Genomic DNA, 22,584 nt, shown 5'->3' with positions numbered 1-22,584 from the left:
CATGGCTCCCGACGCATGGCGCAAGCGCAAGCGCAGCCACCAGGACCGCTGTCTGCACATGATCTCCGTACGCAAATGCCACCATGGCACCGATACTGGCAGCCACCCCGCCCACAGTTGGCCGCAAGAGCCACGAAAAACCAACTCCGAGATCTAGATCTGGGTAGGCAGGGAGAAATAAAGAAATATGGAGGACGGGAGGGAGCAGGGAAGGAAGAAGGGGGAGGGAAGCAGAGGAGGAAGGGACCATCTCTACCTCCAGCCGGCGGCAGTGGTGGCTAGTGAGGTCTCCGGTGGGTGGTTCTTGTGGAGCGAGGAGTCACCCCCTGTGTCGCCACAGGTGCAACGACGTGGGGTTGGAGAGCATTTCTTCCGGAAAAATGCGTATAGCTCAGAGTTTTAAGTCCCGGGAGATGAAGGCGAGGAGGAGGAGCCAAGGAAGGTGGAGGTGGAGGACATGAACTAGAGCTCCAGGGAGACATGGTGTTGGGCAGCATAGCTTTGCTCCACCGTCACTGAGGAAAGGAAGCGCATCATGGCCGCTAGGCGCCAATGATGAGCTGGTGGAGGAGGTCAAGGTCGCCGCCGCCGCCATGTACGTCAGGTGGAGGATGAGGAATCAAACTTGTTGTGGCTGTCGCAGCACCGAAGTGTGACATCCTCAATAGTGATATGGATCTCCGGCGAGGTTGTGCAAGAGAGATGAGCTTAATTAGCCCTGGCCATGAGCACTCTTGGTCTACCGGAGTTTGTGCCGGGTGAGGCGGAGCAAGCAGGTGAACGGAATCACCATGGAACCGAGGCCCCCGCGCATGGTGGCTTAGACAAGCCTAGCTTCGCTTGTACACAGCAGCGCCACATTTATCTGGAGCCAGGCTAGGAGGTGGGGGTTGCATTGCTGGGCCTGGCTAAAAGGTGTAACCAAGTATCCAAACATGAGCTGGTTGGCTCTGGCTAGGATTTAGCTACCCAACCAAACAAACTCAAGGTAGAGAGACATGTGACCTATCTTGTCGATGTGTCTTTCAGTGTGAGTTTTCAAATTTCACATAGCTACGCTACATTTCATAAACCTATCACAAAACTACACTTTTGAATTTAGGACTTTTAGGTGTTCATGGCAGAGGATCTGGGGGCTAGGGGCACTAGCCCCCCTACTGCCCAAAACCTCCATTGGAAGCAAATGAAGAAGAGGGGAAAAGAGGAAAAAGAGGAAGAAGGGATGATATAGAGGAGGAGGAGGAGGAAGCAAGCCCTAACTTTAAATCTTACTTTCCACCACTGGTTCATGGGATTCAATGTGTAGTGGAGGGCTATGAAGATCAAGTTATCCAAGCGCCTATTTAGATGTACCTTTATTGATAGCAAAACTAGCCCCTATCAATTTTGAATAAACCAAATTTTAATTTTCTATATGGTCTGTTTGGATCCCACCTATCTAGAAGTTGTTAGTTAGTTGGAATTAGCTAGATCCTGTTGGCCTATTTGGATCATAGCAGCTAAATTTAGCTAGCTGGATCCAAGCAGGACGTAGCTAAAGTTTAGCTAGCTAAAGATTCTTTTAGCTGGTTGAACCCAGCTAAACTGGTTAAGACCAAATTGTCCCTCCACCTTCCTCAGGAAAAGTTTCTAAAGTGGGAGTAAGGGGTAGCATAGACAAATACCTCTTCAACTATCATTTAGCCAATGAAGCCAAACACCTCTATCTAAACTTTAGCTAGCTAAAAGAAAATTTCTAAAATTTAGTAAGGTAAACTTTAGTTGGGTGGATCCAAACAGTATCTTAGATCAGGTAGACCTAGTTGGATAACCCTTGCCTAGGTAAATCTAAACAGACTCAGTAGCGTTAATTCTGTAATTTTTTTTGGAAAGGTAGTTCTATAATGTCGACAACCATGATTTTAAACAAAATACTGTATTGAAATAAGTCGGAAATCATTGCCAAACGTTATGGCATTAAGGTATACTTTAGGTAACAATGTGAGCGCATAAATGCTTTGAGCACTTGCTCCATTTGATAGTTATATTTACGATTCCTGCAATCCCACTTATGTCGGCACACCATCTCTAATGGCCCAGTCAGCCGCGCCACTAAGTGGAGGGATGCCGGTCACTTTCGAAGGAGGGCGTAGAAGACGCACCATGTACGTCGTGTCTCATTATTATCGAGTTGTCGAAATAATCGAGATACTTGCACTAAAGTGTACTTGAACAATATCAACATCAGAGTAATGATACTAATCCTATTATCTCAAAGTCACACGGATGACGTAGATGGCAAGGATTGGAAACACCATGATTGGTTCGCTTTTTGCGAGGTGACATTCTTCCTTGGCATTGGAGGTTATTCTTGATGCTGGTACCTGACTTGCAACAGCTAGACATGCAGCCCATGATGCTACTGCCAGCAATCAATCATTGATGCTGCCATGCTTCACGCCAGTACACCACGGTGCTTGTGAGTTGTGGGATCCAATGGTGGTATTGCAACAACTATCGTATTTAGACATGATTGAGAGTGACTCGAAATTGCATTAGTACTCTCCCCAAATCAGAAAATAAGTATGTTTTTTGTTATTTAAAGTCAACCATTCTAAATAATGCAAATAACTATTGAATGTTTTGAATTTGGACACATGAAAATGAGACGAGTACATTTATATAGGAAACAGTTTGAAAATAATATACTTGTACTATGTGTTACAAATATATTATAACAAAAATAATGATTAAAATTTGTTTCAAAGATCATATGTACCCACATCTCTTATTTGTGACCGAGAGAGTACGAAGAGAAGAGAGTTGAATCATGGTTGCTTGGCAGAGCTTCACTATGGTCAAAGGTGGCCATGGGCCCCTTCTATTTGGAGTTTCCTTCAGTAGACATTAAGATAGTGTTTGGCTTGTGCTAAGATAACATAAACGTAATGGGAGGTAACATAAACGCAAAAGAAATTAGATTAAAGTGTATTTGGCGGGGGAATGGGTGATTACTCTCTTTGTTTGATTGCACTTTGGTAACTTAACCAGATTACGGTGTGGGTGTTGTATGTGATTATGGTGGGGGAGGGGTAATAAGTTTGTATAGATATTATTTATGTAAGGGATTCGATTACAGTGTTAATTGATTACAAACCTTCACAACCAAACATATGTAATGGGATTCGTTACCTTCATTAATCAGATTATGTTACATTTGAGCCAACCAAACACCACCTAAGGTTTACCTTGTACTCCCTCCGTCCTAAATTACTATTCATTTTGGCTTTTATAGGTACATAGCTTTTGATATGCACCTAGTAGATATATACTATGTGTAAATATATAGCAAAAGTTATGTATTTAGAAAAATTAAAATAAATAGTAATTTGGGAATAGTAATTTAGGATGGGGAATATATGCTAATTAGTGTGGCCAAATTTCTTAGCTCGACCCCCTCTGAAATTGCCTTAAGCTCCGCCACTGCTTCTAGATGATTAAAGATTTAATTTTCCGCTCCTTTTTAGAAGGAAAAATGAAGATTGGTGAGAGTATTTATTTCAATTTAAGGCCTAGCTCAATGTATAGGTTGCGTAAAGCAACAACAGTACGTAGTCATTTTCGGAACAACTAGGGTATAGGCATCTTGCTTGCAGAGTTTGAGTTGGAGTCGTGATCTGATGACTGATGGACAGCCGAGACTTATCTGGGCAGCAGGGATCTGTTAATCACTTGTTTAGCCTCTGGTCCAGCTCCCAGTTATCATCATTAATCCCATCCCTCCATGTCACGTGGGCATCGATCGGTACAGGTGAAAGTTTTGTCTTCTCGGTCGCTTTATTTGATGAGTTGTTGGACATCCACTTTCCACGAACAAATAAGATCGCTGCACCTCATGCCTCAGTCACGTTACTACTACAGACAGAAGAGACCTGGACGACACAGCACTGCCAAGTGCCCGAATGGAAGCGGTTGGCACCCGAGAAAAGCGCCTTGATCGAGCCACATGTCTGCATCCGCAGCCGCGGGCTCCAGGATTCTCCGGCGCGTGGCCTTCGCGGGGTCCTTGTCCGACCCATCATGCTTTCCTTCATAGGCACATGATTAGGCGAGCCGGTCTTGGCATGGCATCATGTGGCAACAACTCCTGTTGCATAACACGGGGCATCTGGAATACAGAATTATGTGAGTTTTTAAATGAATTATATATTGTGTTTTCGGTAGGTTAATTATTGCACGTAAACTGATTTTCAATATTTAATTCCAAACAAGCGTTTGGTTCTGCGTCTTATTAGCGTGACGTGCAGAATGCTGAGCGGACAACTGCTGGATAGACAAGACGAGGGCCTCGAGATAGGTGGCTATTGGGATCAATTTTTTTTTTCCCATCGGGTAAGGGGTAACACACCCTCGCTTAGGCCTCGTTCGATCAGTCGATTCCGAAAGAGAATGGATGAGAGGTACTCATGTCATACTCATAACTCACATCAGTGAAAGCGGTTCGCCCATTATCAGAATTTTTGAAATATTAATATTCGAACTACAAGCAGTACCTGATAATATAAGCACACAGTACTGATCTATGGCACCGTGACACCTACTAGGCATCTTTTATGTTGAGTACCTCGGTAAAGCCACAGCTCGGCAGCCACCTCCACCATGTTAGCTAGGCCTTGTTTAGTTGCCCTGAATTTGGGTGTCCAAAATTACTGTTGTAGCACTGTAGCACACTGTAGCGTTTCGTTTGTATTTCTGAATTATTGTCCAAATATTGACTAATTAGGCTCAAAAGATTCGTCTCGCAAAGTACAACAAAACTGTGCAATTAGTTTTTGATTTCGTCTACATTTAGTACTCCATGCATGTATCGCAAGTTTGATGTGATGGGGAATCTTCTTTTTGCATAGTATCAAAATTGGGAGTTTGGGTGGAACTAAACAAGGCCTAGGATCGGAGTTGCAGAAGAGAACAAACAAAGAGTCACCCTCTTTGCCGTTCGCAAGGTGCAGGAGCCTTCTTCTTGTTTTTTTTTTTTTTGAAAGAGGGTGCAAGAGCCTGTGACTGTCAAATAAACCAACTACTGACTCACCGCTGTATCTGACAGGGAATCACTTGGAAACAGAGCCCATCAGTTCGCAATTCTGTGCATTTTTTTTATTCTTTTGGGTATATAAATTGGCCTCCATTTAACGTTTTCCACAAATAAAAGATTTCCAAAAAAAAAATGGAGCATCCTGCACGGTGCCATGACATTTTGACGCCGTTGTTCAGCAGCACAACGCGAATCAACGATGCCGCCTGCTGTTTTTGTTGAATCCAAAGCCTATTGTTGGAAATTGTTTCTTCAAAGGTCAAGGTTCTATTTGGTGTACTTCAATCTTCATGGATCATGTCGGGCATGTGGGCTTTGCTTCTCAAAAACGGCCGGTAGTATTGGGCCACTGGCGATCTGAATTAGATAGATGATGCAGCAGCTACACTGGCATGTCTTTTTTTTATCCTCTACATAGTACTCTAATTGAATTTGTATTTGATACTTTGATAGCCGGTCTATACTTCCTATTTTTCCAGTCAAATAAATGATCGACCACAACAAGTCAATAAAGCCAAACTTCATCTGACGGAAATCCTAAATCTTAGTACTATTTAATAACTTCAATTTGCAGACGTTAATTACAGCTCTTGATTCATTAGAACCTATACAAGAAGAGACACTTTGCGATGCATCCTACGTACTGTCACCCATCGAAGGCGAGATGATATGGCCCTATTCGAAGAGAAGCAAGAGAGATCGAGTCAGGATTGCAGATTTTGCAAGTTTCCCAAAGTTTGGCCCGGTGGAATCCACTTCTATACGTGCGCTGCAACTGCAAGGGGGAAAACACGGCTTGCTCGGGTGCGCAGCAGTGTTGTGGTGCCCCGTCTCTCCATCAGGCGAAGTCACAGCGTAGTCAGGCCGAGTCGACGCACGGCTGCAGCTCAAGAAGGACGTGCTAGCTGGGCTCTGGCTGATGGGCCCTGCACCCGCAGCGTGGGGAAGGAAGACATCGGCGCTAGGTGCTCTGCTGTTCCGAGAGAGGTGAAGGAAACTGTGAATTGGGCTCGGATTGCTGCTGGATTTGGCCGCGAGGCAGAAGAATTTGGGTGCCGGCGCTGCCGGAAGGGAAGTGGCAGAGACAAAAACGGGAGTAGGGATCCGATGATGCTCTGGTGGTTGGCGCGCGTGAGCAAGAGGAAGGGGATGTACGTGCTGCTTGTTTAATTTGCTCGTAGGGGGAACTGAGCAACAACTCTTGAAATGCATCATTAGACCTCCAACTTATTTGGGGTGTTATCTAAGTCCCAAGCTCTCAAAATGCAGAATGCATTTTTAAGTATCCGAACTTTGTTACAGTATGCCCATTTAATGCCTAGACTCTCGAAATGGATTTTGGTGGCGCCTCTTCATCCTCACTTGCAGTCTTCGCAGCCAACTTTGTGCCAATGATCACACACGGATGATGAGGGCGGTGGAGTAGGAGATGAAGAATGGTCTTGGTGGTTCAAATCCAGCTGGTGGCACAGGCGTGGCTAGTAAGGTGAGGCTTTTACGGTGTTGACATATGCTTGACCAGGGGAGGATAGCGGTATTGGAGGTAGCCGATGGGACTTTCCCACCAGCTAAAGCGATATAGATCTTCCTTATTCACTTTCCTTGCCAATTAAACTGAAATCGTACCTAAATACCTAATGACAACTTAGACTTTACTTTCCCTATCTCGAAAGAAAATGCAATCTTAGAATTTGTAAGGCAAATTAATTGTGATTGAAAGCTATATGCATGCACCTTGGAAAGAAAAGAAAATATGTACTTGTAAAGGGAAAAACTATGTATGCAATTAAAAATGCATGCACAACATACATTAAATGAACATAGGGCTAGAACTTAGCCGTGCTACTTATGGACCATCCGAATTGACACAGCCTAAAACACGGTTACGACACGATAAATTTCGGACCATTCCGACATGCACGACCATGCCATTCTTGAGTCTAGGCAAGGACTTGGCATGCCGGACCGGCACGACCCATCGTGTCTAAAAATCTAGACCCGAAGCAGCACGAGGCATGAGATGGTCAGACTATGCTAGCACGGCACGGCTCAAGTCTCACTTCTAAATGAGCGCTTATCCACAAGTTATGGATTCTTTTGTAATCCTTCATTTGAATAATGTAGTAGCGTGAGTGAGGAAATACAGACTGAGGTCGATGAATCGATCTCGTGAGGATAGATCGAGCTGGTGATGATGTGCGCTCATCAGACGTCGTCGTTGGCCGTCCGGGCCCGGAGCCTGGCGGAGACGACGGTGGCGGCCATGGACAGCACCATCCCCACGAGGAGGAAGACTACGGGGAGGAACGCCTTGTCGTAGTAGCGGATGAGGTCCTGCTTCGTCGCGTCGCCGTCCCACCACGTGACGTGGCGGACGTACCGCAGGGCGTCTATGGTGGCGCCGAATCCCGCGCCGACGCCGCTGGCCAGCAGGACGGTGACCACCTGCGGCGTGCACGCCAATCGTGATGCTGCCATGATCGGCGGCAAACTCATGTTTATAGAGCATAATATAAGCGGAAACGTACCACGTCGGCGTACATGCTGGCGTCGAGGACGAGGGCGCTGGGCGTCATCCGCTTGCTCCGGCAGAGGAGGTAGACGGCGACGGGTACCTGCAGCGCGCTGCCGGCCATCCCGATCACCGCCGCCGCGACCGTGTACGAGTAGCTCTGGAGCTTGTAGAAGTCGTCCTCGTAGCTCCGCCTGGTGTGGTTGGCCAGCGTGAGCTGCACGGTCATGGCCAGGACGGCGACCATGAGCAGCCGCGCGCCGAGGCCGGCGGCGATCCACGCCGCCCGCGACAGGGCCATATGTATCCTGCTCGACCTCTGCGAGTCTGCGCCCCGCGGCCTCCGTGTCAAGCACGCTCAATCGGGGGAAGCTGCTGATATGGCGACGCAAAGGACACCAACATGGTCGTATTTGTACCTCAAGTGACCACCAAAGTAAGTTTCCATGGAAGTTCATTCCAGCGGCCGGGATATGCGCGTCCGTCGCGTCTGCGTCTTATTGGTTTCATGGAAGTCTTAGCCACGGCGTTGCGGTCTTGCGGAACCCATATGGTACGTAGGATACGACACGGCAAGGAGAGCATGCATATAGCGCACACTATTGGTTTGTTTCTGTGCCAGACATATATAGGTACATTACTATTGCAGTCTGAGGTACATGTGGTATTGCCTGCGCACGAGAAATCGACATCCTTGTTATCTTATCACAAAGTGTCGTTTTCGGTGCTTAATTTCTCAATGGAAGAACCAAGCCGTCGTCGACGACGACCTCTCCGTTCTGCGTCTTCCCATCTTTTCCTCAACCTCAAGTGGACTGGACTGGAGTAGTGGAGCACCATACTCGATCGTTTCTGTAAGGTGGCCACTAACAAATGGGGGCACCAGGGTTTCTACTAACTGGCGTGTAGACCATGCATGGCAAATGATCTGAGAGGATTGGTTGGTTGGCGAATCGATGCGGAGATCTCCACTTCCTCCGATCCTATCCTTTCCCGCTGCTCGTCGCAAGCAAATTCACGCCATGATGACCCTAACACATTGCTCTATCCGACTGATTCGCTTGCAATACAATCAATTTCTTTTCATAACGAGCTATTCCTGATATAAGGTTCCGCAATTCGAAGGTAAAGTACAGCATAACCGCTATATCCCTAAGCGAGAGCAAAAGGCAACACGTAGTTAGGGGTTGCCAATTCTGCCAAACTTCAACTTTTCAGTACAGATATTGCATACCAGTATACCACCAAATAAACCTACACCAAAAATCATTATCGGAGAAATCTATAGGTATAGCGTAGCCTAACCAATCACGTTGGAACCGAGGAGAGAGAGAGGAGAATCTTAAATACTCCCTTCGATCCCAAATTACAAGTCATTCTAATTTTTTTAAGAGTCAAACCTATGTTTGACTAAAATTATAGAAAGAATCACAAAGATTTATAACACCGAATAGATATACTATGAAAATATATTTAATGAAAAAACTAATAATAATTATTTGGTATCATAAATATTAGTACTTTATTGTATAAATTTGGTCAAACTTGAGATGCTTTAACTCTCCGAGAAAGTTGGAATGACTTATAATTTGGAACAGAGAGAGTATTACACAAATTCTAAATGGAGAGGTCTCTCAATTTAGGATTAAATTGAGAGCCCCTGATTTGGAAAAAATGAGGTAAAGGGAGGATGAAGAAAGCCAAAAAAGAAAAGAAAAAGAAAACGTAACAAATCCATCCAAAAGAAAGTAACAAATATGCAACTCTAACTCTGGCGACCACCTCTTCTTCTTTGACGAGCATTCCAGCAACCTCTTCTTCTCCGACAAGGACCTTCTCTCCAGCGAGCCCTAATAGATCGGGTTAGTTTTCGGATTTTCGGGTTGGGAAGGGGATTGGTGGTTGCCGGGCTTAGAGGGTGTCGTACATACATCTATAGGTCCACCAGAATGTTTGGACAGTCCTAGATATAGGGCTGGACACCAAGACGTGACAGGCACGGAAACTACAGTGTCAGACGGCATGGTCTATGTGGCAAGACGGGAACTACTCGAGGATTAGGAAAACTACTCGTAGCAATTAGAGTAAGACTCATCTAGTCGAATCCGACTAGTATTCTTGTAAACAACCAACCTGTAACCCTACCCCCGGCAATATAAGATGAGGCAGAGACCCCATCTAAAGCAATTCAATACGACCAGCACACACGACATAGGGTATTACGCAATCTAGCGGCCCGAACCTGTCTAAATCGTGTGTTCGAGTTCACCTTCAAGTTCCTGATCTTGGCAAGCCCCACGTACTAAACACTACCTTGGGCGCTCCCTCGGTAGGTTGCTAGGTCTAAACACCGACAGCTGGTGCTCCAGGTAGGGGCTTTCGTTGAGAATCCATCGGCGAACTCGATGGCCCAATTCATCATCAAGCTAATTGTTGCGTTCAAAGCGGGCACGATGTTCATCTTTAGCTCCTAGGTTTGCATCGCAGACGACGCTGGAAACTTCGATTGCCACATTGCGCTAGCCCCGGAGAAGAAGCAACACACCACGAAACTCCAGTGTCAAGCTCTGGAGGATCTCGTCGAGAAATTTGGTGAATTTTTAATTTCTAACCTAGTCAGAGGCTGGGGGGACGAGTCCGAGTACAACTCAACTTCTCCCACTAGTCGGATTGGTTTTCACAAGCCGGCGTTTAAGCCATCGTGCGAATCGAACTACGACCCAAGTCAATTCCCGTTCGGACTCCGAAACACGAGTGCTATTTACCAAGCCACCCTGTCCAGATCACAATCCAACACGGATATGATTGAGGTCCCCGACTATTACTCGAACCCGAATGAGGAGACGCCTTTATCAAGTCTGCAGCAGGGTCTGATAATCACATCAACTCTACAAGGTAGATTCATCTACTGGCTTAACATGAAGCCACCCACTCTGGCCAAGAACGACGACTCACGCCTTGTCGCCTACCTTGACATTCTCCCATACCAGGAGGGAATTCCTCTGTCGCCCATCTACGAAGAAGGCAGCTCCACAAATGTCATCACGTCAAGTTCGGGAAGCTATTCTCCAAAATGAGAAATCTTCGCTCTTATTGCTGCACAAGAAGGCGAAGAGGAAAAGCAACCAAAGAGAAATTTGCAGGGGCAATGCAGCGTCCTGGCAATAGGATCGACTTGTCTCAAGTCAAACAATAACAAGCTGAGACCCTACGCAATAACCTACGTCATTTCTTCGATAAGAAGGCCACTATTGTGCACATCACGAAGTGTGATGCCATAGATTGCTTCTAGAACGGTCGTCATGACCCGAAGGAAGACCCAGCCTTGTCAGATGGCCAGGCCTTGGATACGAATTCTTCCGCAGCTTCAGAGTCAGAGTTGCTGAAGGACTCGAAATCGTCTTCTTCCTCTTCTTCGACTTCGCTCTACACACTCACAGCTGTATGTACGCGTGGAGCGGCGTCAGAATCCTCTGATCCAGGAGGAGGAGGAGGAGGAGGAGGGGCGAAGCAGAACAAGTGTACATCCTCCTGCATAGGAAGCCAAGTCAATACATCAAAAATTAACAAAAATCAGTACTCGGGGGCTACGGCTATGGGTACTTACACTGCTGGGCAGGTTGGCAGCACAAAATTCCCGCACAATCATCAGAATCTCACTTGCATTCTTGAAAAAGGCACCTCAATCGCGCCATGACTTCATCGACACTGAGCTCCTCTAGTAACATCTTGGATGGATCATTAGGGCCTGAGTAGTCGTAGCCCCATGTGCACTGGAGCAGCAGGGGTTGAACTCGCCTCTTCATGAAGCTGAAGCCCACCCCAACTCCTGTTAATCCTTGTTGCTTGAGCTTGGCGATTCTGTCTAGGAGCTCGGGTGTGACGACCGACCCCAAATCTCATGAGTTAATCTTAATCCGAGTCCCAAATCCCCCACCTCAGCTCCCCGAGTTGAAATGCTCAACCTCCAGTCCTGTCCCGACCCCTGAGATCCGACCCCTCTCCATGGGCTCCCCAGTCCCGACCCCGCCGACCCCAACTCACCTGCCGGATCCTTCTAAGTCTTCCCGCAACGTCTCTCTCTCAATCTGAGCAGGGGACCAACCGAGACTGACCAGTGGACCAACAAAATCTTTTCCCCAGATCTCCCGCGATAGACGCACTCGAGTAGCATGCCCGCTTCAGAGTTCCCCTGCCGCGTGGCTCAACTCTTCCGACCCCCGCTGCTCCGCCCCGTCGCCGGCCGCGACCGGATGGATATCCGCGCCCCCTTCCCCAATAGCAGCGGAAGCCCTCTGCAACCCTTTCTACAACACCTCGCCGCCCGCGCCCATCATCACCCCGCTGGACCCCCGGTTGCGGAGCCTGATGCCTCCCACCTTTTCCGCCACCCCTCCACAGTCGCGCCGCCCGGACTGCACTACGCGATGATTCCTCCGTCGCCAATCCAGACCCCGGTCGCGACAGTCCCTTTTCCGCCCTGTCAGAGCTACGCAGCCGACAACCTGTTGCTTCGCGCTCGCCCGCGCGACCGCAGCCCGCCTGTCTTCTCACCTGTGCGCCCTCGCTTCTAGCACCATTTCCTCGGTCACTTCCATCAGATCCACCGCACGACGACGCCCGCCTCCGCCAATTCTCAACCACCGGCAAAACCGCGCCTGCGCCGCCCCGTCTCTGGTGCCCAATGACCGTCGGTGTCATCCCCGATGTCCTGCTCCGCCGCACCGCTGCTCAATCTCCGCCCCGGCAGAGCACTCGATCGCTTCTTCCCGGTCTTCGCGCCGCTCCAACCTTCTTTCTCTTCCGCGCAGCTATAAAAGGGAATGCCAGAGCTCCGCCGGAATCCCCTTCGCCATCGCTGCCCTTCCGCCTTGCTCTCTGTTTCGTGCTCAAAGCGCTACCGCCTAAATCTCCGAGGAACTCTCCTCTCCGCTCCACACCGCTTTTCCCCCAATCCACCCAGCCGCTTGCTCCTCCGTGCTGCGCAAGAGCTTGTTTGTGGTCCACAAGAAGCACCGCCGCTGCCGGAACCCTGCCGGACCTCGCCGCTGTCCAAAGCCTTAATCCTTCCACCCAAGTCTGCTTCTTCCCGACCCCAAGCTTCACCTGTAAGACGAAGGTAAGCTGCCGATCCTTTTTCGCCTCGTCCGACCCCTTCTATCCGCCCGACCCCTGTTCCGTCTCGCCCAACCCTATCTGTTTTGCCGACCTTTCTTCGCCTCGCCCGAGGGCTCGGCTGTATCCTTTTCCTAGACCCGAGGGTACATGTGTAAAGATGTGGGGACTTATCTGCGTTAAGTCTGAGGACCCCCAATACAGATATTCCTCTAGTCTAAGGGTCAGATCATGAGCTTCTTCCATCCGACCCTTTTACCTTGTTCTTCTCCAACTCAAGCGAACTTCCCCACCTTTTTCCGTAGCCATGCTACAAAGTTTCTGAGCTAGAACTTGCAAGTGTTGCTGTTGAAATAACCGTCTAAAGTGCTAACTCTTGCATTGCATTCGTAGAGCTGCGTCTCGCCGACGGCTTCTACGAGCTGCACCCGGCGCCAGAGGACGAAGTTGCGGCAGAGCTCCCGCTTCCAGAAGCCGAAGCCACCCCCGCACAAGACCCCTTTCCTTCCTCCTTGTTTGAAGGCAAGCCCCAGAGCATGAACCCCAGTTTCCCAAACTTGCGCATGCCTTCTGTTCCTTGATTGTGCATTTACGTATAGGAGTTGCTTGAAACCGTAGATGCATGACTTAGTTCCCTGATCTGAACACTAGCTGTTGGACCGAGTAGTTGCCATGCTTAATTTGAAGCGGTAAAAGTCGAGTGATTTCCTGTCACTCGCGAGTTGTAGGAGTTGGCTATTTTCCTTTCTGTTACAACTATAAGGACGATGGACGGGGCAGGGTTTTGGTTAACTCTTTGGTGGTCGGCTGATCGTCCCGTCTGTCTATGGAACTTGTTAAGGCCCGACAGTGGTGGTGTTCGTGATCAAGTGTTTGAAAGTACTAACCTCATACTTATTATGGGATGAGGAAGCCGAGTACTGGATCGAACCTAGACGTGAGCGGTCGCCCCATTGTCCTTGGAACGGAGTTCCCCTGCGGCCGCACGTGGTGGCAAGTGTGGTCACAGAACGACAGAGGCCGGGTCTGTGGAACATTGCACCAAAGGAAATGGGCCCGACACGGGTTAGGGGATTGATGGGGAAGGCCGACACAGGAAGCGACCTCGGTGGTGCGCGGATGTCGTGAGGTTAGGTTCACCATGCATGGTTAAAGAACTCGAATCGATTCATCTGCCTCTCACAGTTTGAGACTGCTTGATCGCTATGCTACCCTGAGTAATAAAGGAATCTGATGATGACATGGTCTTGATGATGATATATATATACCTTTTGGTTGGTTCTATGTTTGCTTAGAGTAAGTGCCCACTTAGACCGGTTAATGAACCTAGAACCTGAGCTAAAACTTGAAAATAAGGATCTACTTAGTGCTTCTTGGCAACTAAACCCCTCAGCCAAAGAGCCTTGCATGTCTAGAAAGGTGGAGTAGCTTTACTCCTGTCGGTTAAGTCTTGTTGAGCTTAGTAGCTCAACCTTGTTGTGGTTTTTCTTTTTTTCAGGTGAAGTTGCTGCTCCCGAGCCCCCTCCTGTTGGCACTTGGCCGCCCCAGCTCCCTCCGGGTTGGATGGTCGAGTGGGATCCCTCCTCGGACGGCGAGGAGAGGGATCTCTGACGTCTTGGCTGGCCTCACCAAGGACGTCCGACCCCCTGCGTTTAGCTTCCGCTTGTTTACCTTCTGTTGTTTTCTTCTAAACCTTGTAAAACGCTGATGTTTGTTTTATGGCCGAACTAAATGGTTAAGTTGGTTAAATCAGTGGACTTGTTGTATTCTTTGAAACCGGTCACCTTCGTGTGAGTTTGCTAACTCGGTCCTGTTCAAGTGGTTAAATCGGATGAAATCCGATGGCATCTCGAGTTAGCCTGATTAAGGCCGGTGTCGCGTGTTAGGCAACTTAACCGTGCCTCGATTTGGCTAATCCAAGGTGGATCCGCCACATCGGGCAGCTGCAAGCAGTCCCCGTGTGAAGGCTCATCCAACCACCTATTGTTCCAAGTTGGATGGTGGCCTGTCAGCTTCAGGAGCTTGGGCTCGTGGTTGCCGATGTAGCACCACCTCTCTTTCCACCCAGAATGCGAGTCAATCAACTCGTAATCCAAGTAAAGGCCCTTCACCTTCTCCCTCATCTGGATCCCAGCCCCGCTGACTACTTCAATATGTTCTCTCTTGGGCTGAGGCTTGACTTGGAAAACCATGCAGAAAAGTTGAAAATGTGGCTGGATCCCCAGAAAGGCTTCGCACGGATGAACAAAGATCGCAGTGTGCAAGATGCTATTGGGATTGAGGTGTACTAGCTCTATTTTGTAGTAGTCCAGGAGGCCGCGAAAGAAGTTGGAGGCAGGCAAAGCTAATCCGCACTCAATGAAATGGGAGAAAATTACCGTCTCATCGACGTATGTCTCCAGTGGCCACGGGTTGCTGAATGCACACCTCTAGTTGATGACATCCTTCTCCTGGAGGAAGTTGGCTGCTACCAATGCCTTGATGTCTTCCTCTTTTAGCACGGATGTCTTCTAGGCACACGCAGGCAATGGCGGGGCACTCTGGTTAGTCTTGCCATACTTGGGAGCCGGCAGTTGGATCTCCTTTTTCTTATCTGCCTTCTTCTTCCCGCCTTCCATTGCCTTGCTCGAAGTTGCCTTCTTTCCCATCCTTGTTGCCACGAGGGCCTTCTTTCACATGCGCTCAGGAGCTAAGTGGTGGGGGACGGCGGCACTAGAGCTCGAGGATCGGGCAGCGGCAGCGCTAGGACTACAATGTGGAAGTTGAAAGAGCAGATGGCATAGGTGAAACGGAAGGGATGTTTTCCTCTGTTATTGATAACTGCATTGTAGTAATAAGCAGCGACATTAACAGGAATATTCCAATTTAATGGTCCGAAGTTTTCACACCTGGTTGGCAGTTTCCAATATTTTCGGAAGAGATAAGGTTACTATTGCCGAACGGTCACATTGACCAGAGGTTGACCCTTATACCCACCAAACTAGTCGTGTAATGGCTCGGGGGCTGTGTGCCACGTGCCCATCGACTAAAAAGTTTTTTCTAGGTTTAAAGGAAAAGGAGATGCAAATTACAGATTGATCCTCAGCCTAATTCTTCAAATTCAACTTAAGGCTCAGGGGCTACTTCATATGGAGTGACTTTCGTCGCACAAAATTCAAGGTTGAAGTTTCAAGACAAAGTTAAATGAGGCTTGAGTACATTCTAGCCGCATAGCAGTGCTCGAGTATGTTTGAAGACTCAACCCGAAGGAGTACTCGAAGAGCACCAAAACTAGTCGGAGAAGCTTACAAAAGTACTCGAAACTGCTGTATTTGACTAAAAAGTAATCGGGAGCTTGTCGTACATACATCTATAGGCCCACTAGAAGGTTTGGACGGTCCTAGATATAGGGCTGGACACCAAGACGTGACGACACGGAGACTACGGTGCAGGACGACGTGGTCTACGTGGTAAGATAGGAACTAGTCGAGGATTAGAAAAACTACTCGTAGAAATTAGAGTAGTTGAGGATTAGAAAAACTACTCGTAGCAATTAGAGTAGGACTCATCTAGTCAAATCCAACTAGTATTCTTGTAAACAACCGACCTGTAACCCTGCCCCCGGCAATATAAGGCGAGGCAGGGACCCTCTCTAAAGCAATTCAATACAACCAACACACAGGACGTAGGTTATTACGCAATCTAGCGGCCCGAACCTGTCTAAATCGTGTGTTTGAGTTCACCTTCGAGTTCCTGATCTCGACAAGTCTCACGCACTAAACACTACCTCGGGCACCCCCCTTGGTAGGTTGTTGGGTCTAAACACTGACAGAGGGATGGCAGAGGGCGGCTATCGGACCGGCAGCAGTGGTAGGGTGGGGGTGGGAGCGATGCCGCCCGCCGTGGTGGTGGAGGAGGCTAGTTGGGCTAGGTCGGTGGCGAGGGTGTTAGGACCGCAATGGTTAACGGTGGTCGCGTGGGTGGCGGATCCGGCGGTGATGGCACCGCCTGTGCCGGGAGGGGCCGCGGAGGAGGTGGGGGAGCTAGGGGGAGAAGGGGAGGGGAAGAAGGCGGAGGCTAGTGGGTGAGGCGGGATAGGCGGGGCTGCGGGAAGGGTCGGAGGAAGACGACGGGCGCTGGGGCGGAGAAAGATGAGAGGATGTGGTGGTTGTTTTATTTTTATTTCGCGTGACAGGGTAAGTATGGGTGGGGGCTCCTCTTGACCGATCGCTAATGGGAAAGCCCTCTCCGCCCAGTCGCCTCCTAAATATTATATTTTATTTTATGATCTCCGTATTTAATTAGCTTGAGATGTGGCTATATGTTTTTGATCTTATGGTGGCATGCTGTTGTGTATCAGGTCTACCTTAAAGTCACCAATATGGTGGGTTTTCTTTTGTCCTTGTATCGTCACGGTGATCTATCTGCGTTGTAGGATATTTCGGTTTTCACCTCCTCTACTCGCTCTCATTTTGGTACAGCAATGAGGAGAAGTGCTTTTCAATTAAGCTGCATAAATAAGGGGGAAATGCTTCTCTGATAGAGCAGGCTTAGTCTAGGTTCTGCGTTTTAGTACAATTGGGAGCGGTTGGGAGAAATGCAACTAGAAGAAATTGCAAATAAGCACGCCGTTTAGTTGTGACGATAAGTAGGATTTTTAAGCTGTTTCAAACATGTTAAAAAATTTGAATAGCGTGTGCTAAACCCAATATCAAACTTCAGCGGAAGTAACAAATCAGTGACTCCTTCGTCAGCGGAGAATTAGATTGGGTATTTCACAATCTTGTCGATGCAAACCCTGTCCCGCGTTCTTTTTGTGTATCTCTTCGTGCGTATCATGATATCATCGAATCCCATTATTCCTTGCCCGCTTCGTTCTGTCTCTCGCCGGTGGACGGTGGCCGGCCGGTGGTAGGCAGCAAGCCGGTTGCCACGAACTCCATATGCTGATACGTGTACGACGCCGTCGCCAGGATTTCAATTACCCGATGCATGCATGCCGCGCGGGTCGTGTGGCACTGCATGCTGATGGTGAACGGATCGTCTCGATGATCTTCTACTAGTTCATGCCGCAGGCATGCGAGGCCTCTCTCAGTCTATTTATACGGCCTCCATCGTCTCGTCTCACGCAGTCACGTTGTCCCCAAGAGCCCAAACCACACGACGAGGCAGCCAGAGCCATGGGGAAGGGGAAGCGGGTTGCTCCCACCCTGCCGATGCTTTCGCTCGTGGCTCTGATCATGCTCCTTGTCGCCGGGCTCTCCGCAGCCGCGGCGTCCGGCGACACGGGCGTCGTCATTCGCCTCCCCAGCGACGCCGCCGCCTCAGGCGATGCCCGGGCCGGCGAAGCGACGGCGCGCGCCATGCCGGGCGATTATGCGGAGAGGCCGTGGAAGTGCTGCGACATGCAGGTGTGCACCCTGTCGGTAGTGCTGCCGTCCTGCTGGTGCCACGACAGGCTCGAGCGGTGCTCGTTGGCCTGCAAGGAGTGCAGCAAGGTGAGGGGCTCGGACCCTCCACGCTACGTTTGCAAGGACATGTACAGAGGCGAGCCCGCGCCCATGTGCACTACCCACGCATGACGCGAAGAACGTAGAGGGGATGACGAGCCGTCTTCCACGGCCATGGCTGTCCCAAGTTTATTCCTGTTGTATTTCCTGCAGATAGCTAGCCGCTTCTGCTTCCTGTTGTTCCTGCACCATGCTGCTGCCTCCTGTTTCAATAACGACCATATAGCAGGTCGGGGTTTTAAATTTCTATTGGTTGCCAGACTCTGGGGCGGCGCTCTGCCAACACGTTAGCGCCACATGCGCATTGGATCACCTCAGCTAGCAGTCCGGAATTCAGATGCACGTCTCAGATGTCAGTATGAATCCAAAGGGAGTCTAGGCGCTATGCAATGCAGAGGCATTGCATCTTTGGAGGGTCTGGTAGGTATCAAGATGGCACAAACCAATCACATTTTTGAGCATCAACCCTAACAGTAGGCGCTACTGAGACACTCAAATGGTGCAACAACTGACCCATGAGAGCAGGGCCGAGCCGGCAAAAATCGAGGTCCTGTACCAAACTTTAAAATGAGATCTACCTTAAAAAAATAGAACTTTAAATAAGATATATAATATATATCACAATAAGATATATCAAAAACCGTACCTATTCGACTTTTGCTTTCATAATCTTTAATTGAAGTACTTCATTCTTTTAGTATTCCTTGAAATGAAATCTTCAATGATATGCTCATAATCAATCTTCTCCAGTAATCCACTTTCAAGTGCTATTGTAGCCAAATCATTAAGTCTTTGTTGTGTCATTGTCGAACGTAAATATGACTTCAATAGTTTCAATTTTGAAAAGTTTCGCTTTGCTGATGAAACGGTCACAGGAATGGTCAACAGAATTCTATATGCAATACTTGCATTGGGAAAACAGCCATCCGCTTTAGGAACTTTAGAATTTCAACAGGACCCATATTTTCTTTAGGAATGAAATGTTGAAGAAACTTTAACTCCACATACAAATCATTGACATCAACATCAGATTTTCCATCTTTTGTAAGGACAGCCCCAAGATTATCACAAGAAGATTTCAAACTCGTGTCATCCAATGATTGTAATGTTTCAGAGGTAAATAGGAAACCAAAATTTTGTTGGTAACTCTGGTACTGTTCAAATCTTGTTGTGAGTGAGGAAATTGTTGGATCAACAACAGGTAAAAAATAGCTTATTCTAAATAGCTCCTCGGCAGACTGTGTAGTAGCATTTATGTCATCTAGGTTCTCATCAAATTGTTTCTTTCTTTTAATTTCTCTTCTTTTACAAAACGTTGTACCAATATCCATCTCAAGTGCAATCCCTTTGGCAATCTCTAATGCTTCTGAGAAACCAGTTTCCCTATAACCCTTGAAGAAAGAAATCAACCCTTCCACTTTCTCAATGGCAACATCAATAAGCATATCTTTTGCTTGCAAGTGTTTGCTTACTAAATTAACGGCATATAATACCTCATACCAAATGACGATTGACAATATAAATTCATATTCTCCAAGTTCATTGTTTGCCAAGCCCTTAGCCTCACTGCTTGTTTTTGGATCATTATCAACATCAGATACCTGAAATTGAAAGGAAGAAAATATGTGTTATAGTTGGAGATTGCCAAAATAAGTACATCATTATCAAATATCAGTACAAGTGTACAACAATATTGGGTACCTGAAGTAGAGCCTCTCGAATGTCTGTGCACTGAAATCTTATAGCTTTAACACTTTCAACACGACTCTCCCAACGTGTAGCTGATACTGACTTAAGAGTCAATCCTGATATGTTATCTTTCAGAATCTGCCATTTCTTGGTAGAATTAGCAAAAGTTGTATAGATGCGCTGGATGATTCCAAAGAAATCCTTAGCTTTACCACAAGTCTTAGCCATATCACAAAGTGTTAAATTAAGGCTATGGCAACCACAAGCAGAATAGAAAGCACGAGGATTTACATCCAAAAGTTTCTTTTTTACCCCTTTATGTTTCCCTTTCATATTTGACCCATTATCATAACCTTGTCCTCTCACATCATCTATATCAAGACCAAGGAGCTTTAGTTCATTCTCTAGCACATCAAAAATTCCTTGCCCAGTTGTATCATTGACATCCAAAAATCCTATAAACGATTCTTCTACGCGAACATCACTTGAAGATGAGTCAACATATCTTATAATTAAAGACATTTGTTCTTGGTGGCTTGCATCAGGAGTACAATCAAGTATGACAGAGAAGTACTTTGCACTCTTTATTTTCTTAATAATTTCAGACTTAATAGCAGAAGCAAGCAAATGTATCAACTCATTCTGAATCTTAAAATCAAGATAATGAGCTTGAGTTTCCTCACTTGTAATACGACGAACATGTTCTTGAATAATTGGGTCAAATTCAGCCAACATCTCTACCAATCCCAAGAAATTCCCATTGCTATCTTCATACATTTTGCTATTAGTCCCACGAAAAGCTAGATTATGCTTGGCAAGAAATTTAACAATGCAAACAATTCTAAACAAAACTTTTCTCCAATGGTCCTTTTCTTTCTCGAGTTGTCGTTGAGCATCTTTATCAATAGTTTGATCCTTTTGCAATCTACTACGCAACTCATACCAAGTTGTCATACTCAAAACATGATTTGGACTTGTCTCATGCTCTTTAAGTCTAATACCAAGATGTATCCAATCATTAAACCCCTCATTTGCCAACTGACCTTTTCAATGGCCTTTTGTAAATAATTTACAACCAAAGCAAAAGACCTTGTCGAGTTCCTTAGAATAGACAAGCCAATCTCTATCACAATGCTCCCCATTTGATAAAATTCTTGTATAGAATAGTGCAGAAAACCTTCTGGAATATCTATCCTTAGGACCTTTTGTAATTGATAAATCTCTTGTAGGGCCCTTTTGTGCTAAAATATCAATTTGTTTATGATCAAGGGAATCCCAATATCTAGGATCAAATATATCAGGCTGAAAGGAATCATTAACATCTGCAACAATATTGTCATCATTAACTTCCTCAACCCCAACAATATTTTCTGTCTTTATCTGACCATCTGTAGGATCATTGTCATCATTATTATCAAGTGCAACTCCCTGTCCTTGACCAAGTGATTGATTATCGGTGGACTCTTTTCTAACAAATTTATCCATAGCACCCTTTTGAGATTGAGTTAAATCCTCTATTCTTTGTTTTTTCTTACGCTTTTGGTAACCAGATTCATACTTTCTAGACCGATTTGCAAAAGACATGACTACAACCTCAAATTGAAACACTAGATAATTCAGAACCGGAACAAAGTTAACCGAACACCTAGATGGATCAATATATTATTAATCATCACTAATTAACATTTATTAACATATTAAAAATTAACTGAACCAGATTAGGTACCTGGACTCGTGGAGACTCGACGATCGATCCCAATTCACAAATTAATCGGCCGGCGGCAACGGCAAATTAATCGGCCGGCGGTGATGGCAGCCAGCGGCAGCCTGGCCTGACGCCGGGCAGGAGTCCCTGCACGGCTGCTCCCTAGTCCCTGGAGGATCACGCGGTGACGTCTACTGGCTGCTGCCTGCGCTGGTCGGCGAACGCGGTCGCCTGCGGCCCTGCGCCTGGCGGCAGGCCTAGCGTGGACGGATGAGAAAACAAAAAAGCGATCGCGTGGATGGGAGACAAGACGCGGAGGCATGCGAGACGGCGGAGTTAGGGCCTTGCGGAGACGGACCGAGCTAAATTGACTTGTTTTTGCTTCCGGGTGCCTGATGGGCTGCAGGCAAGCTAAATTAACCTGTTTTGCTTCCGGGTGCCTGCTGGGCTGCAGGCCTGCGTGGCTGCGTAGAAAATATTTTGGGCCCCTGGAAATTGGGGGCCCTGTACCGGTGTACCGGCTGCACGCCCATGCGCTCGGGCCTGAGCTGTATTGCCCTGATTTGGAGTTGGAGTTGGCCAAATGCAGTGTTGCTTTCACGATTTATTACTCATTGCTTTCAAGTTAGGCAATCCATGATATTTGTACGCAAAAAGGTGTTCTATTTATGTGATCCATATATTTCTTGTTGTGAAAAACCCTCTGGGATGTGCTACCCATTCCATTCTCTTTATTTGCTGTATCTCGCGCAAGAGTGACCATAAACCACTGTCTCCATTCCAGAAAAATGGTGAACATAATGATATGTACTAACAGTCCATTAACCCAAATTCAAATCCCACAAAAGAACATTCCAGAAAGTGGTTTCTTCATTATGAATATGTACACCAGGTTCGTCAGCTCAGTGTCAAATATTTCACCAAGCTACCACCAAGTCAGAGCCTTTTCTGACAGGGTCAACAACTATATTGTAAATGTGTAGTGTTTATAGATGTAAAAAAT

At 47.2% G+C, this 22,584-nt stretch overlaps 2 protein-coding genes and 1 pseudogene across 2 annotated transcripts; 1 reads left to right on the top strand and 2 right to left on the bottom strand.

Moving 5' to 3' along the window:
• Window positions 1-6,833: 6,833 nt before the first annotated feature.
• On the bottom strand, window positions 6,834-8,179 carry LOC101776647 (CASP-like protein 4D1). Its single transcript, XM_004952659.3, has 2 exons — window positions 7,600-8,179; window positions 6,834-7,516 (listed from the first exon to the last, which is right to left on the bottom strand). The coding sequence occupies exons 1-2, from the start codon at window positions 7,882-7,884 to the stop codon at window positions 7,277-7,279; spliced, it is 525 nt and encodes a 174-aa protein (XP_004952716.1). The 5' UTR covers window positions 7,885-8,179; the 3' UTR covers window positions 6,834-7,276.
• Window positions 8,180-17,857: 9,678 nt separating this feature from the next.
• LOC101777063 (Bowman-Birk type bran trypsin inhibitor-like) lies at window positions 17,858-18,259 on the top strand. Its single transcript, XM_004952660.2, has one exon. The coding sequence runs from the start codon at window positions 17,858-17,860 to the stop codon at window positions 18,257-18,259; it is 402 nt and encodes a 133-aa protein (XP_004952717.1).
• A 600-nt stretch (window positions 18,260-18,859) lies between these two features.
• On the bottom strand, window positions 18,860-21,361 carry LOC101752629 (annotated as a pseudogene).
• Between the last annotated feature and the right edge of the window lie 1,223 nt (window positions 21,362-22,584).

This window comes from Setaria italica, chromosome I (genome assembly GCF_000263155.2).
Source record: "Setaria italica strain Yugu1 chromosome I, Setaria_italica_v2.0, whole genome shotgun sequence".
NCBI classification, from domain to species: Eukaryota; Viridiplantae; Streptophyta; class Magnoliopsida; order Poales; family Poaceae; genus Setaria; species Setaria italica.
Note: the sequence above shows the minus strand (reverse complement) of the source record. Positions and strands in the feature narration are given on the sequence as shown.